Here is a 16,698-nt window from a genome sequence, read left to right on the forward strand (position 1 = left end):
TTATTTATTTATTTATTTATTTGTTATACATTTATTTACCACCCTATAGCTGAAGCTCCCTGTGCAGTTTACAAAAGTTAAAAACAGTAAACATTAAAAAAAACTATACACAATTTAAAACCATCAAAAACAACAGTATAAAAACAACAGTATCCATTTAAAAACAACAGTTCTGGGGTCTGTTAAAAAACAAACTTAGTGTTGTCAAATGCTGTTAAATGCCTGGGGAAAGAGAAAAGTCTTGACCTGGTTTCTAAAAGATAACAGTGTTGGTGCCAGGTGAGCCTCATCGGGGAGATCATTCCACAGTTGGGTGGCCACCACTGAAAAGGCCCTTTCCCTTGTTGCCATCCTCCGCGCTTTCCTCGGAGTAGGCACTAGGAGGAGGACCTTAGATGTTGAGGGCAGTGTATGGGTAGGTTCATGTCAGGAGAGGCGTTCCGTCAGGTATTGTGGTCCCAAGCTGTGTAAGGCTTTATAGGTTAAAACCAGCACCTTGAATTGGGCTTGGAAATGTATAGGCAGCCTGCAAATAGGAGCCACAAAAAGAGAGTGGACCCTAAATCTGTGTTAAAAGCACTTGCTTGTGACTCAGGTAAGTCTGCAATGGAAAAGGGGCACCCCCAAGTGTCAGTTCACCACTTCAGACCATGAGGATCAGTTTGCTAAGGGGGTGATCTGCTCCCTCTTTTCCCAGCTGCCAGTGGGTAATTTGTGCACGCTTGATCCTGACAGCTGTCAAATCGCTTCCCAAGCGAAGCGGGCTGGGGGGGTTGACAAGCTGTTTGACAAGTATGGAATATGGCCCTGCTGGGCTGAAGAAAGTAATGTGGGGTGGATGAAACTGACAAGGATATTGACAAGAGGGGAATATGCCTGCAAAGTGATATAGCCCACACCCTGAGATGCTGCAAAAGAGCATTTTTTAACAAAAAACAAAAAACAGCAATATTTGCACACATTTCAAGACCCACATTTTAAAAAAAAAATACACAAATTATGTTTTGCACATATGGTAGAACCAGGGGAGGGGCACACATTGCTACCATTAAAATAAATAAATAGATTCAGCCATAGAAAATGGCCATGGCAGCTCCAAGTACCTTTTACCAGCTTTTGGCTGGTTCTCCAGCTACGGCTTCTTCTGGACAAGGAGAGCTTGGCCATGGTGGTACAGGCATTAGTAACCTCAAGCCTGGATTACTGCAATGCGCTCTAGGTGGGGCTGCCCTTAAAGCTGCCCTGGAACCTGCAACTAGTGCGGAATGCTTCTGCTTTTCAGCATGTAACCCTTTTGCTGAGGGAACTGAACTGGCTACCTATTTGCTACCGGGGCAGGTTTAAGGTTCTGGTACTAGCGCACAAAGCTCCAAATGACTTGGGACCAGGATACCAAACAGAGCACTTTCTCCTCTATCAACCTGCCCAGTCACTGAGGTCATCTGACAGCATGTTCATGGTGGTCCCACATGGACCTATGGTCCATTTGGAGTCCACCAGGAGAAGAGCCTTCAGTGTGGTGGCCCCCTTCCTATGGAATTCCCTGCCTCTAGAGGTCAGGCAGCTGTAAATTTTGTATTCCTTCTGGCAACTCCTGAAAACATTGTTGTTCCAGGAAGCCTTTCCTTAAAGACCAACCACATTTTAAGTTGCATGTTTCTTTTAAAAATGCATTTTAATGTGTTGTTATTCTGTTTTTATTCTTTTACCTTATTTGTTCACCGCTCTGAAATCCTTGGATAGGGAACAGTATAAAAATATTGTGGATACATAAATAAATAAAATGAGGTGTGTGTGTGTGAGAGAGAGAGAGAGAAGGAGAGCGAGAGAAGGAGAGCGAGAGCTGCAAGATGAAGCTTTTAGATTACTCCAAATGGCTTTGCATGTTTCCTTGGTCAAAAGAGCAAGACGTTCTACCCATCCAAGCACCCAAACTAGAGGCCATGGATGGAAAACCCACCTGGGTTGCGGTTGTGGCTGCTTAGAGAATTAGCCTAACCCTGACAATAGAAGATGAGCCCTACCATACATTTCTGCTTGTCAATTCCCTTGCTTCCTAAACCCTGAAATTACTTTTCGTTGTGCCTGGATTCCTCTGCGGTCTTGTCATGCACACGGTACGGAAAGGCTGCATCAATTATCTCCACTCCCACTTGAGAAGGACAATTAGGCTTCACAGAGTTTTTCTCTGATTTCAAGCAATGTCTCTTTAACGGGGAGCTCACCTGGCAAAACCACAGGGAACAGGCACATACAAAAAAGTGTTATTAACTGATGCAAATCACCCTCCCGTTCAAAAAAAAAAAAAAAAGAAGAAGGAATTGATTGGTGGAAACTTATGCAAATTGTTTTTTTAAAGAAGAAAAAGAGGGGAGGGGAGAGAATGTTCCCTTCCAATTAGTTTGCAAAGAGTTAAAATAGTTCTTGCAAAGATACTCAGGTGTATTTAAATGTACCTGGTTCTGTGCTTCATGAAAAGAGATATTAAGTCATATTCTGTGACAGGCCACTGGCCTCCAAATTCTTTCTTGGCTAATACTGGTGAAGATCTGGGATCAGGACGTTGGCAGCTGGGACCAAGGTTTTCAGGGTAAATTGCTTAAAATTCTAACAAATCATTAGCATCTTCAAGGGTGGGGAAAATGTAAAATGAGGTGTCTTGTTCCAGTTTGCAAAATTGAGTGTCTCCACCTACCCTTATGGAAGTAAAAAGGAGTTAGGATCTTCTTTGGCTACGCCAGCTAGTGTAGTACTGTGGAATTATTATTATTATTATTATTATTATTATTATTATTATTATTATTATTATTATTTACCTGCCTCTCCCTCTGGATCGAGGTGGGGTACTTATTTATTTAACTTATTTATTTAGAACATTCATAGGTTGCCTTTCAGGACAGAAGCTCTCACCGGCATCTTTTGGCTCTAATTGTACCTCAACCAGGAAATTAATTGAATTACTTTAGACAAATTGTTCTCTCGTAGTCTCAGCTCCTAATCTGTAGTATTGAGGTAATAACATTGGCCGACCTTTGAGGACTGCTGAGCGATGTGTTTTAAGAATGTTTTAAAAATCACAGCAACGCTCTACGAATGCTGTAATTGGCTGTAATTGGGGGGGGATCACTACTTATAGGGTTGTTGTAGAAATTATTGAGGTGGTATGACTGTTGTTGTTGTTGTTATCTTCTGTTTCCTGTCACATCCTTTCTTCTGTGAGTGTGTGTGTAACTCTCCTCTTTTAGGAGTCCTGTAGAACACCTTTCTATATCACCTGAATGAGCAGGTGCAGACGCGGCTGGATCAAAGAGTTGTTTTGGGACTGGGGTTGCTTTTTCTTCAGGGTTTCTCTACTGTACCTTCAAGAGGGAAAGCCCATATCCTAGTTTTACTGCCATGATTTTCCATCTATGAATTGGGGAATGAAGAAGGAGGAGAAGGAGAAGGAGGAGAAGGAGGAGAAGGAGAAGGAGAAGGAGAAGAGAATAGAATAGAAGGGAGTGAAGGAGAATAGAATAGAAGGGAGTGAAGGAGAAGAGAAGCATGTGGAAGGAGGGAAAGTCTGTGGCCTGACTATTCTATAGGCTGGATGTGTAGGAATTGGAAATTTGAAAGTCTGATGGCATTAGTGTAATGACACAGTCATTGATGGTGCTTAGTGGAACGTATGCTGGCTGGGGTTTATGCCCTGCTATTAAAATCAGCTTGTCTCTCATTTTCAGATATCAAGATGAGCGGAGATGTGGCAGACTCTACAGAAGCACAGAATGAAGGCAGCCACATAGAACTCGGTAAGAGGGCCTCTTTTCTCTCTCGGCTGGATTTTGGTTCCAACTCAAGGCATCGGCAGGGCAGGTTCAAAGAGAGGGATGTGAGCTGAAAGTTGTAGCCGATGCCTTTCAAAGCTACTTGCCACAATATCAGGCCTGTTTGGTGTCAACCTTTGTGATGCAGAGAGTAGCTGAGATACACGTTTGCATGGGAGGCAAAATGAAAGCACTTTTTATTTGGATCATAGAAACTTCACACCTCGCTGATCTTCTGTTCAAAATGTCCTCCATTCCGTGAATTCAGAATGACAGCTGTGGCTTTGGAAGAAATGGGAGGTTTTGTGGGAAGTGGAATATGTGTTTGTTTCTGTGTTTCAACTTTCTGCTGTGTTCATTCATCTGTCAACAGCATATGCCCCTCCATCGTCACAGGGCATCATTTGAAATGGTGTCATAGAAACTGAGTCACATATAGTAAACTGAGAAAACATTCATCCTGCTCTTGCATTACATCGTATGTCTACCCATAAAATAATAACAATCCCTTTATTACACGGGGAAATCTGAAAGATTTATGAGGAAGTTGCAACTTCCTATGAAAGGTGGAGTTTCTCTGCCTTCTCCACATGACCCTAGCCAGAAATAACCTCTGCAGTTTTTCCTTTGAGATGATTTTGCTGTATGTAATTTTGCTATCTTAATTACCAGAGACCTGGGCAAGGTGAGATCATACTGACACATTAAAAGTGTGTTAATAAGGCTCAAATTAGTCCTTAGTTAAGCTCATGAAATACCAGAAGTGGGAAAACTCTTGTGGGTTAGTAAGTTCAAAGGAAGGTTTATTGCAGGGCTGTTTCCTCCAGTATAAACAAGTGATATTTTCCAAAGAGCTTGGAGACACAATCTTTTAACATCTAGAACCCTGAAGCACACCAGTCCTTCACCCACTAATTGGAGATCTTTTTGCAAAATGGGCCACCATCCATCTAATTCCGTTCATTTTACTGCATCTTTAAGCAATTATTTTGCTCTTTTTGTGATAGCTCAGTTTGTTGGGAATCTGGGATATCTTCCAGATATCTCAGAATCTTTTGCATCAATCTGCTTGGAAAGCCTTTCATCATGGGAAATGTTAGCTCACTGTTTAAATCAAGCGGTATGTTCTAGTACTTCTAGAAGAACATCAAAAATATCATAGAATCATAGAATTGCAGAGTTGGAAGGGGCCTACAAGGCCATGGAGTCCAACCTCCTGCTCAATGCAGGAATCCACCCTAAAGCATCCCTGACAGATGCTTGTCCAGCTGCTGCTTGAAGGCCTCTAGTGTGGGAGAGCCCACAACCTCCCTAGGTCACTGATTCCATTGTGGTACTGCTCTAACACTCAGGAAGTTTTTCCTGATGTCCAGCTAGAATCTGGCTTCCTTTAACTTGAGCCCATTATTCCGTGTCCTGCACTCTGGGAGGATCGAGAAGAAATCCTGGCCCTCTTCTGTGTGACAACCTTTTAAGCATTTGAAGAGTGCTCTCATGTCTCCCCTCAATCTTCTCTTCTCCAGGCTAAACATGCCCAGTTCTTTCAGTCTCTCTTCATCGGTCTTTGTTTCCAGACCCCTGATCATCCTGGTTGCCCTCCTCTGAACACGCTCCAGCTTGTCTGTGTCCTTCTTGAATTCTGGAGCCCAAAACTGGACGCAATACTCTAGATGAGGCCTAACCAGGGCCGAATAGAGTGGAACCAGTACCTCACGTGATTTGGAAGCTATGAATGCTTCCAAATTAATATGGAAGCTATTAATGCAGTCCAAAATAGCATTTGCCTTTCTTGCAGCCATATCGCACTGTTGGCTCATATTCAGCTTGCGATCTACAAGAATTCCAAGATCCTTCTCGTTTGTAGTATTGCTGAGCCAAGTATCCCCCATCTTGTAACTATGCATTTGGTTTCTATTTCCTAAATGTAGAACTTGTCATTTATCCCTATTAAATTTCATTCTGTTGTTTTCAGCCCAGTACTCCAGCCTATCAAGATCACTTTGAAGTTTGTTTCTGTCTTCCAGGGTATTAGCTATCCCACCCAATTTTGTGTCATCTGCAAATATGATAAGTGTTCCCTGCACATCCTCATCCAAATCATTAATAAAAATGTTGAAGAGCACTGGGCCCAGGTCTGAGCCCTGCGGTACCCCACTCGTTGCCTCTCCCCAGTTTGAGAAGGTTCCATTGATAAGTACTAATAGTTGTTCCATCTAGCCCACTTTTAGCTAGTTTGTTAATCAGAATATCATGGGGCACTTTGACAAAAGCTTTGCTGAATCAAGATATATGACGTCCACAGCGTTCCCACGGTCCACAAGGGAGGTTACCTTATCAAAAAATGAGATCAAATTGACTGGTCTGTAGTTCCCAGGTTCCTCCTTTTTGCCCTTTTTGAAGATAGGGACAACGTTAGCCCTCCCCCAGTCATCTGGCACCTCATCCGTCTTCCATGATTTTGCAAAGATAATAGACAAAGGTTCTGAGAGTTCTTCCGCTAGCTCCTTCATTACTCTAGGATGCAGTTCATCGGGCCCTGGAGATTTGAACTCTTTCAAAGAAATTAGGTGTTCCTTGACCATTTGTTTATCAATCTCAAACTGCAATCCTGCCCCCTCAACTTCTGCTTCACTTTTTCCAGGGGGGTCATAGACCCGCTTTTGGGAGAAGACTGAGGCAAAGTAGGAATTGAGCACTTCAGCCTTTTCTTTGTCATCTGTTATCAATTTGCCATCCCCATTAAGCAGTTGAACCACCATTTCTTTCCTCTGTCTTTTACTACTCACGTATCTGAAGAAAGCCTTTGTATTGCTTTTAGCATCCCTCGCTAATCTCAGCTCATTCTCAGCTTTAGCCTTCCTGACGCCATTTCGGCACTTCTGTGCCACCTGTCTGTACTCCTTTTGTAGCCTGGCCTTCCTTCTACTTTCTATATGTATCCCTTTTTTGTTTTCAGGTCATCTCTAAGCTTTTTGTGGAGCCACATTGGTTTCCTCTGTTGTCTTCTATCTTTTCTCCTTGTTGGAATTGTTTGTAACTGTGCCTTTAAAATTTCCTTTTTAAAATACTCCCACTCATCCTACAGGCCTTTTCTCATTAGGCTCACTTGCCACAGGACCTTACTTATCATAGTTCTGAGTTTATTAAAATCAGCTTTCCTAAAATCCAGAGTACGTGCATGGCTACACTCAACTTTTGTCTCCTTCATAATCAAGAATTCAAGTATGACGTGGTCACTTTCCCCCAGAGTTCCCGTAGCTGCCACTTTATCCACTAAGTCATCCCTATTGGTCAATATCAAGTCAAAGATTGCCGATCCTCTAGTTCCTTCCTCCACTTTCTGTAGGAGAAAGTTATCACCCATACATGCCAGGAATTTCTTGGAAGGGCCGCTTTTGGCAGTATTTGTCTCCCAACAGATATCAGGGTAATTGAAGTCTCCCATCACTACTACATCACACTTCCTTGAAACACTGGCAATTTGTTTCTCAAAAATTTCGTCCTCTCCTTGATTGGGTGGTCGGTAGTAGACTCCGATTATCATGTTCTTTTTATCAAGACAGATGTTGCTTTTCATTAGCACTAGTGCTGAAATTCAAAATGTTTGTCCTGTCCATTCATAACCTTAGAAGAATATGGAGATTCTTCCTTGAGGTTAGTGCTGTCTGGAGGGAAAGTTCAAGGGTATCTCCTCCCAAACTAACTTACTTTGAGATGGTATCGAAGATGTGTTTGGTTGTTCTTGAAAAAGCTAGAGTCAAAATGCACTTGGCCAATAAACAACTCTCTGGACACCTTGGGAGTCCATGGTCTGTGCATCTGGTGTCCTCCCATCGTTTCCTATTTCTTCTCTAAATATTACCTTGTAAGACTTGCACTGTACATTTTATCAGCCTTAACAAAATCTGCAGAACATTTGCTGAATGATATGTTGATCATTGTCAAACTTTCCATGCTGCAGAAACACCGCATTTGTATTTATGAAATCTGTATTTTTGCAAGGTTTACAAATGGGCTCTAATGATTCAGCGGTCCAACATCAGGAGCAATAAGAAGGCCATAGTACAGTGTGATCTCCATCTAGGAGTAAAACTGCATGGAATGTTAAATATGCAGCCTGCAGCTGACCCCGTTCCTTTCCTACTCTAAAGTAAATGTGTGGGGCCCTGATCTGTATTGGGCCCACCACACAAAGGATGGAGTGGTTTAACACCTCCCTACTTATTTATTTACTGTTCATTTTATGTATTACATTTCTATATCACCCAATAGCTGAAGTTCTTAGGAAGTTCACAACAATTAAAAACATAAAATGCAACTTTCTGCCGGGAAGATGTCGCAGGAAAGATTTAAATGTCCTGTACCTGCATGCAGTGGTCCTAGTCTGGATTGGTGCCCCATGCACTTACTTTGGAGTCAGCTGCAAATGTAGAAATAACTATTAGCATTTAAATAGAAATAAAACACATCACACTAAGGTGTGGAAGATGGTGACCAGATGGCCTGTGAACTTTGCCTGTTAGGCCAGCCTGCTGTCCTGGTGTTCTGTGTTGATGGGCATTATCTTTAAACTGGAACTGAACAGGATAGCCCTTCAAATAGAGAGCTGTCCTCTGTAAAAGAGGGCACATGGCCACTCTAACTCATCTGCATGCTTTGATGTTCATTGGAAGCCCTACTCCAGATTACACTGCTGGCTGAGATACAGAGGGTGTGTTTTCAGAAGGGGGCCTTTTCAGTGGTGTCCCCTATTCTGTGGACTCCCTTGCCCTGGGATATCCAGCTGGATCTTTCCCTCTCTGTTTATTTATTTACCTTCATGGCAACTGATCTGGTCCTCAACCTTTATGGTTTTGATGGTTCTATTGCTGATCTTTTTCTTTAAAATATATTTCTGACTTATATATTTTATTAATAATGTTGCATGTAAGTCCCTTAATAGTTTAATGACTGATCTGCAGTCTTGCAGGCTCTCTGTGGATGGAAAGTCAGGGTAAAAATGTTTCAATAAACACCCAGGGAAATAAATAAAGATCCAAGCTGTAAGGCGAGACGGATGTTAATGTATACATATACAAGAACAAATTTAAATATCCGGGGGGGAATTCCACCGTTTGTTTCCAAATGAAGAGTACTAAAACTAGATTTCCCCAGGAGCATTTGAAGTAGTAATCCTTTGCATTCTGGACATACAGATTCTTACTGTCTCTCCACCACTTTCCCCCACCAGACATCGTACAAAAGTCCCACACCCACACCAACTCCCCACAGGATATCACTTGTGGAAGACATTTGTCCTTTGCTTTGACCCTTATTTCACATCAATACGAAGTCCTGGATTTGAGACGTCTGCCTAGTTTGCCAAACCGTGGGCGCTTAAACTAGAAATTTCCAAACTTCTGGCTGGGACCTAAGAAAAGGGAGCTTTCCTGGAACTGCTGCAACTTCCCCCTCCAGACCACCCATCATCTCCTACCTGAGGTGACCACCTCTCTCTGCCTGTCTCATGCGCAGCCTTTCCACATCTATGCCATGACATTGGTTTTGCCTACTGCTTATTCTATTGAGGACAAAACTACATGTTACAGGAAGACAGACTGCTGCTGCCAACCTGCCTCTTCCCCCAGGAATGTTTATTTGAACAAAAAAGGGAGACATCTGGTTAGTTTATGCCTGTCTCTAAACCCTTGCATTGGCTGCTACCAGCACGGTGGGAGAGATAACTAAACAATGGCATCACTTTGTGTATTTTACTGGGGAATTGCAGGTTAGTGGCTTGGAGCTAAGGACAGGTTATTATTAATTTTCTTTTAAAGTATTTTCCATATATTGTATAGCTCCTTTACAGTTCTGGTTGGTTCTGAATGAAACCCAGAGTAGATTCACTGCTCCACTGACATCAGAGCTACCAGCCTCCATGGCATCAAATAAAGTTTCCCTACAATGACTTACTGCAGCTTGAATGGGACTGGAGTAGGGGGTGGAGTAAAATAGTGGTTCCTGCAAGTCATGGAACCAATCCTGTTTGGATTCCCCATGGTGTCTATTTCAGTTAAACAAAATTGCTTTCATTCACTTAATGTGCCATACAGTTTGATCCAAAGTAGGCCTGAAGTTCTAGCCAACTGAGTTGGTTAGTAGCCAATTGCAGTTTCATGTAGGAAAGATGGGCAGGAATATAGACTCATAGAATCAAAAAATAGTAGAGTTGGAAGGGGCCTACAAGGCCATCGAGTCCAACCCCCTGCTCAATGCCGGAATCCACCCTAAAGCATCCCTGACAGATGGCTGTCCAGCTGCCTCTTGAAGGCCTCTAGTGTGGGAGAGCCCACAACCTCACCAGGCAACTGATTCCATTGTCGCACTGCTCTAACACTCAGGAAGTTTTTCCTGAAGTCCAGCCGGAATCTGGCTTCCTGTAACTTGAGCCCGTTATTCCGTGTCCTGCACTCTGGGAGGATCGAGAAGAGATCCTGGCCCTCCTTGAAGAGTCCTTGAAGAGTGCTCTCATGTCTCCCCTCCATCTTCTCTTCACAAGGCTAAACAGGCCCTGTTCTTTCAGTCTCTCTTCATAGGGCTTTGTTTCCAGACCCCTGATCATCCTCAATGCCCTCCTCTGAACACGCTCCAGCTTGTCTGCATCCTTCGTGTAGTGTGGCACCCAGAACTGGACACAATATTCAAGATGACCCCATGCCATAGCCATGGCTGTAGGTTTTCCTGCCTTTTCTGTATGTACCACACAAAGCCCTGCTGCCCACGCTACTCATGACACTGCAGGTTGGCCTCCAATGAGACCGAGGTTGCTCAAAGCATGGCTTTTGAGCTCGATATAATAAAATCAATTCCAAGCCCCCAGTTTAATCAAATCACAAGCCTTGGACACCCTCTTGAATTGCTGTCAAGTGTGTCTCAATGCTAGCCACTTCCAGAGTTATTTCAGCAAGTGGAAATAGAGCCAAGGAGACTTTGAAATGCCAGTTCGACAGCCTTTCGCTCCAGGGGCTGAGGGAGTTGGAGGCTGCACCAATCTAATTGGCTGCTAAATTGATCCAAAAATCCCTGTTTGGGTGAGCCTTAGCTTGTAGCTGGCTGCTGCAAGGCCAAAGTTGCCTTTCGTTTAGAGACGCTGCGTAAGCACATGCTGATAGATCTCCGCTCTTCAATTACGAGCGAAATTATTAGCCACACCTAAAAGAAGGAGGACAGGGAGATTATCTATGTGCAAACAAATCACAGGTCTTCATCTGGGGTCAAAAGCTCTGGCCCTGCACATGCCATTTGTGGGGAGGGAAGACATCGTGGTCACCCACAATCATGGCTGCCACATTCTTTGGAAGTGAACCATTGAATTCCAAGGGTTCCCAGTTAGGTGAAAGATGGGAAGGAATTCTGACAAAATCAGGAGGAAACCAGGCTTGCAATGGAAAAAGACATGGCATGCAAGGGGAAAGAAATGCAGAGCGGAGAGGGGTGGGTGGGAATAATTCTTTCAGCAGCATGGCCCTGCTCTCCCTCTCATCTCCTTCAGTACAGCCTGCTGGGATGGCTGCTGGTGGTGGCAATGGAGAGAGGCTCACGTGTGCCTTTGAATCAGACGCTGAGACACCCTGGCTTTCCTTCACTGCACTATAAGGCCGGGACTCAATCTGAGCCAAGGTCTCAGCCCTGCAGCATCAAGACGTTCACAGCAAAGAACGCGGTGCTTTGGATTGTGCAATTTCCTTGTGGAATAACACATCTGCTGCCCCAATTCATGGAGTTCAGCTTCATAACAATGTAAGAGCAATGCCAGATCAGGCCAAAAGCCTATCTGGGCCAGCATTTTGGTCCCTAAAGAGGCCAACCGGTGCCCGAGCCACACCTCATGTGCTATTGATACGATCCCATCATGATGAGGCTATATCCCTGTTGCGCATTTATATGTTGTAGTGCACTCAGTGACTTCTATTGCAGTATTTTTGATAATAGGGAATAAAAATCAGGAAATAAGGCTAGAAATGCAGTGTATGGAATGTGTAATATCTCCCAACAGTTATCAATACCAATAAATAGCACTGGTGTAGATCTAACCAAGGCGCCTACAGGAAACCTGCAAGTGGTGCAATTACTCATGTTCCCTAGCAACTCAGATTCATAGGCATTCTCTCTCTCTCTGTCTCTCTCTCTCTCTCTCTCTCTCTGATACTTGAGATCCTATATAGCCACCAGGACTAGTAGCCATTGATAGTCTTATGCTCCATGCTCTCGCTCTCGCTCTCGCTTTCTCTCAAGTTCAAAGGTTATTATAGCCCCCAATATGTCCCCCTCTCTTTTTTAAGAAATTAATTCCTCCAAAGGCACAAATGCGAGCCCCCTCCCTCCTGCTGTCAACTGTCTCTGCAGAGGCCACCAGTGAGGGAGGAAGCAGCAGCCAGGCACCTCTCCACCGTGCCTGGGTCCAGCTCCGGCTGAGAGCCCCCTCCCTCCTGCTACCAACTGTAACTGCTGAACTTTGCAACTAAGATTGTAGTGCCTGAATTTGCTTTCCTTTTCCCCTCCTCTTCCTCCTCCCTCCCAATCCCCTTTCCTTTTGTGTCATGTCTTTTAGATTGTAAGCCTGTGGGCAGGGACTGTCAAGAAATCCTTTTGTAAGCCGCCATGAGAGCCTTTTTTGGCTGAATGGCGGCATAAAAATGCTTAAATAAATAAATAAATAAATAAATAAATAATTTCTGTATTTGCAATCAGAGAATGGCAGAGAGTTGGGGAAAGAGCAAGTCCCCATCTCATGCGGAACCCAAGCCACTGCTGTGCTGCTCTCGGTGGTGTTGGCCAGGGGGCCAGGGTGTATTAAGCTGTCCACACTCCCTATTCCCTGACATCAACAGGGAGTGGAGCTCATGGCAGTGTGTCGGCAGTCTTTATCTCCCTGTTAACCTGGATTTAAACACACTTCCCACAGGCCTGGGAAATGGGGAAATGGCTTGCAGTCCTCCCACCCATCTCCATCCACTGGGCAGGACCGGCCAAGGAATGGCTTCTCTCTTCCTTCCTTTTTATTTCCTTTTCATTTATTTTCTTATGGGGGGCCCTGATAACAGTCCAACCCTATCGGATATGCCAAAATGAACAGGCTGGGGTCTGTGTCTTTGTTTGCACTGAGCTTTATCTGCCTTGATTGCAGCAACGTGGTTGCACCAAGAGCAGGAACTTTCCTTTGATATGGAACGCAGTTGAGGAGTGACGGGAAGGCAAGGCCTTTCTGAACAAAAACATAAAACAGGCAACGGGGAAGCAGTTCAAGCACACCTGGCAGTAACCGAACGGCTGCAGGCGTTGGGCACCTCTTCCCTCTCCTCCCTCCTCCAAATGCTCTGCAATATCCTACACCGCAGATTCCGGCAAACCCAGTGCTTGGCCATTTTGGAGAAAGGGTGAGGGGAATGAACAACAGCCACACTGTTCTTACCAGGGACAGGACTTCACCTCCCCTTACTGAGGCTGCTCCTTTGCGTGATTGTGATGGGCTCCATTATATGGGTGGAGAGGGTTGGCCAGGTGGTTTGCAATTGAAAACTTCCCCTCCTTTCAGTGCTCGTAGCCTTGACTGGGACAATGGCATCCAGTGGCTGCATTACAGCGCAACTTCGACTTCAGACGCTGGGGAAACCCATGCTATTTCAAAAGGGGCGGAATATCTCAGCTTTTTTACTTTTTAGAGCAAGATTTCTGGAGGAAGCTGCAGGAAATGTCTTGGAGGTTGATGACCTCATCTAGAGGACCCACAAACGTCCATGAGTGGCCAGTCACAGATGTGCCAGTGGCCTGGCTCAAAGTAGCTTCCTAGGTTCCCATTTCCCTTGTGAAAATAGATGCTTGAAAACTCACCATTTTCTTTGATCATTTGCTCCCATTTGGCAGGCTGAGTGTTTGCCTCAGGTGGCAGGTAGGAATGTACAGAGTTCGTTAAATCCATTCTGTCTGTGTTTTGTGGATTGTCAGGTATTCTTTCATTGATGGAATCAGAGGAGGAGGAGGAGGAGAGTTGTGCTCTGTTTATTTATTATTTATTTATTTATTACATTTCTATACCGCCCAATAGCCAGAGCTCTCTGGGCGGTTCACAAAAATTAAAAACATTCAAAGTATAAAACAACAGTATAAAACCATAATATAAAATAATACAAAATCTGTTGCTGCACAGGGTGGGACCCAGACCGTATTACAAGAAAAAAGTTTTTGACTAAGTATTAGGAAAGAGCCTCCAGATGGTATGTGCTGTTTGACAGTGGAACAGGCAGCCTCAGAAGTGGACTCTTCATTAGAGGCTGGATGGGAACCTATCAGAGATGCTGTAGCATCAGCAGGAGGTTGGATTAGATGACCTTCGAGGTCCCTTCTATCAATGAAAGGTAAAAACAGGAAGAGTGATTTACCAAAGACCAGAACATTAAGGCTGTCCCTGATAAATAGGGTTATTTGGACTGCACAGAAATGTAGTGAAAAAGGCAACAAGAAGGAGTTTGAACACAGCTCTTTTGTATGTTTATTGAGATGTGACACGACTGTCCCCCGTTTAGACTGTGACGAGTTGGAGGATATACAGTAATTATTTGTTAAGAACATAAGCATAGCCCTGCTGGATCAGACCAAGGCTCCATCTAATCCAGCACTCTGTTCACACAGTGGCCGCCCACCAGCTGTCAACCAGGGACCCATAAGCAGGGCATGGTGCAACAGCCATGTTCCACAGCAACTGGTGCTCCCAGGCTTACTGCCTCTGATACTTGCTGTTGATGGTATCAGGTGGCCGTCAGGTTAAGAGTTTGTTGTTTACTCAGGCCACTTAGATCTGTGATTATTTTTTTAGTCGGACGTTGAATTCTTCTGTTTTATTTTAGTTTCTTCCCTTGTTTGGGGTGACTGTTCAATCTTATATTGTAGTGTGATGTGATTATCAACTATCTTACAGTGTATTGACAGGGTGGTGTGTATAACAGTTGTTTAAAAAAGTGTGCCACTGAACATAAGCGGAGCGCCTTTCCCACAGTTCTAGGTCTTAAGATCCAGCTTTTGAGCCACTTCTTAGTCCCATCACACACACACACACACACACACACACACACACACACACACACACAACACACACACAGAGGAACATTAAGTTTTTCCTCACACAAGTCCTGTCCTACTCCACAGCTTCCTCGGCTTTGAACAATAAGAGCATACACACATCCCTCCTTTCAAGAAATCCCTCTGGGTGTTTTTCAAACAAGTCTCGGGTGGATAGGTGGGCAGGGGAGGAAGGCCTCCAGTGGCCAACAGCTGGTTGTCATGGTGATTCAAGGCCTGCGAAGGATTTGCATAAGTTTGCTGATTTCCATAGCGGAGCCCTGAACAAGGCAGGAGAAAATTTCCATATGCCCAGCTCCCCTTGAAGTCAGTTGGGGTGGAGGACTGAAGAGGGGGAATATTTGAATTTCAAATGAGAGTGATTACACTGAAACATCCTGGGATGAAAAGAAGACCAAAGAGGGCGGGTGGAGAGTTGGAGTGGAAAGTTCAGAAGACAAAGACTATATATATATATGTGTGTGTGTGTGTGTGTGTGTGTGCTGTACCTTACCATATGCCATTGTAGCATATCTTAAAGTTTATTAATTAAATATCATTGCAGGGGCACAGGCTGCTTGGAGGCTGCCGATACAGTGCCGTCTGGCAGACCTGGGGGGCAGGGAGGTCGGGGGAGGAGGAGCAGGTGTCCCCCTCTCCCGGGAGTTCCTGTCAGCCTTGGGCCACCCGCCCGACTTGCATGAGATTAGGCCGGGGGGGGGGGGGCGTCCCTCCCTCATGCTCCAGACCATGGTGCTGCCCCTTTTGTGGGGGAGGAGCAAAGAAGCAGAAAGGGGGTAGGATTACCTTGGAAAGCCCGGAGGAGTTGGGCAAGGGGCTTAGCAACCTGTATCAGCTGACGTTACACGTTGTTACTGTTGCTTAGCAACCTGTATCAGCTGAAGCCTTTACGGAAACATACCTAAGCATTATATATAGATAGATATATTTAAAAAACTGGTTTCAGACGTTATTAAAATGTGTACTCAGACGGTCCATTAGCTAGAGATGTTATGTTACACTAAAGAGCCCTAAGTCAATGCAAAACCTTTATACCCTGTTCTCACAAATAGGTGCTAGACCTGTTTCTACCTGAGGTGGGAGTTCAAATGATTGACCACCCCTAGTATAGAGAGACAGTCAGTGACCTGATTCGTATGACAAGTCAGCCCACCATGCATCAGTTTACCAGTGGGAGATGCTGTGTTGGGCCAAGTTCCCACGAATGCTATTTTTTGCATGGCTTCCACAGGTGCCAAGCTGCAGGCAAATCACATCCTCATTTAGGAGTGAATTTAGAGGTTGGGGGGGTAGGGATGCCACCTGGCAACTGTACAACAGTTGCAAGCAGTGTGCATGCAGACCCTGTTGCACAACAGAATTGCCATGCGCCAAATGGTAGAATGGGGTCACATCAGGCTTTGATGACTAACCCACATGACTGAGGCTTCGCAGTGGTGCAAGCAGAAAGCGGGAGCAAACATGCAGTATACCGAAATAGAATCATAGAATAGTAGAGTTGGAAGGGGCCTACAAGGCCATCGAGTCCAACCCCCTGCCCATATACCTGCAGAATACTGGTCCGGATGACTGCAGCCATCAGCCAAGCTTCATATCTCAGGGTAACACTGGAGATCCCTTCATTTGGGTCAGGAAGACCACTTCTGATAGGTGTGAAACACAGTGGCCAATAGGTCTGTCAGCATGAGGTGCAAACTACTCATCGCCCAGCTGAGCACCACCAATAAAAAACAATAAATTGCAGTGCCTTCATAAACGTCACATGCCGTCTTTTGAT

At 44.6% G+C, this 16,698-nt stretch overlaps 1 protein-coding gene across 5 annotated transcripts in view; it reads left to right on the forward strand.

Annotated features, from left to right (window-relative positions):
• POU2F3 (POU class 2 homeobox 3) overlaps positions 1–16,698 on the forward strand; it is a 334,798-nt gene that overhangs the window by 244,079 nt on the left and 74,021 nt on the right. For 2 of the 5 annotated variants that reach the window (XM_063138991.1, XM_063138992.1), the window contains exon 2: positions 3,705–3,791. The exons of 1 other annotated variant lie outside the window; for it this stretch is intronic. In XM_063138991.1, coding sequence (XP_062995061.1) covers positions 3,705–3,791 — 87 coding nt within the window. The remainder of the gene's footprint in view (positions 1–3,704; positions 3,792–16,698) is intronic. 2 more of the 5 variants (XM_063138993.1, XM_063138995.1) reach the window with 1 other exon arrangement.

Source organism: Elgaria multicarinata, chromosome 12 (genome assembly GCF_023053635.1).
Source record: "Elgaria multicarinata webbii isolate HBS135686 ecotype San Diego chromosome 12, rElgMul1.1.pri, whole genome shotgun sequence".
In the NCBI taxonomy this organism is placed as follows: domain Eukaryota; kingdom Metazoa; phylum Chordata; class Lepidosauria; order Squamata; family Anguidae; genus Elgaria; species Elgaria multicarinata.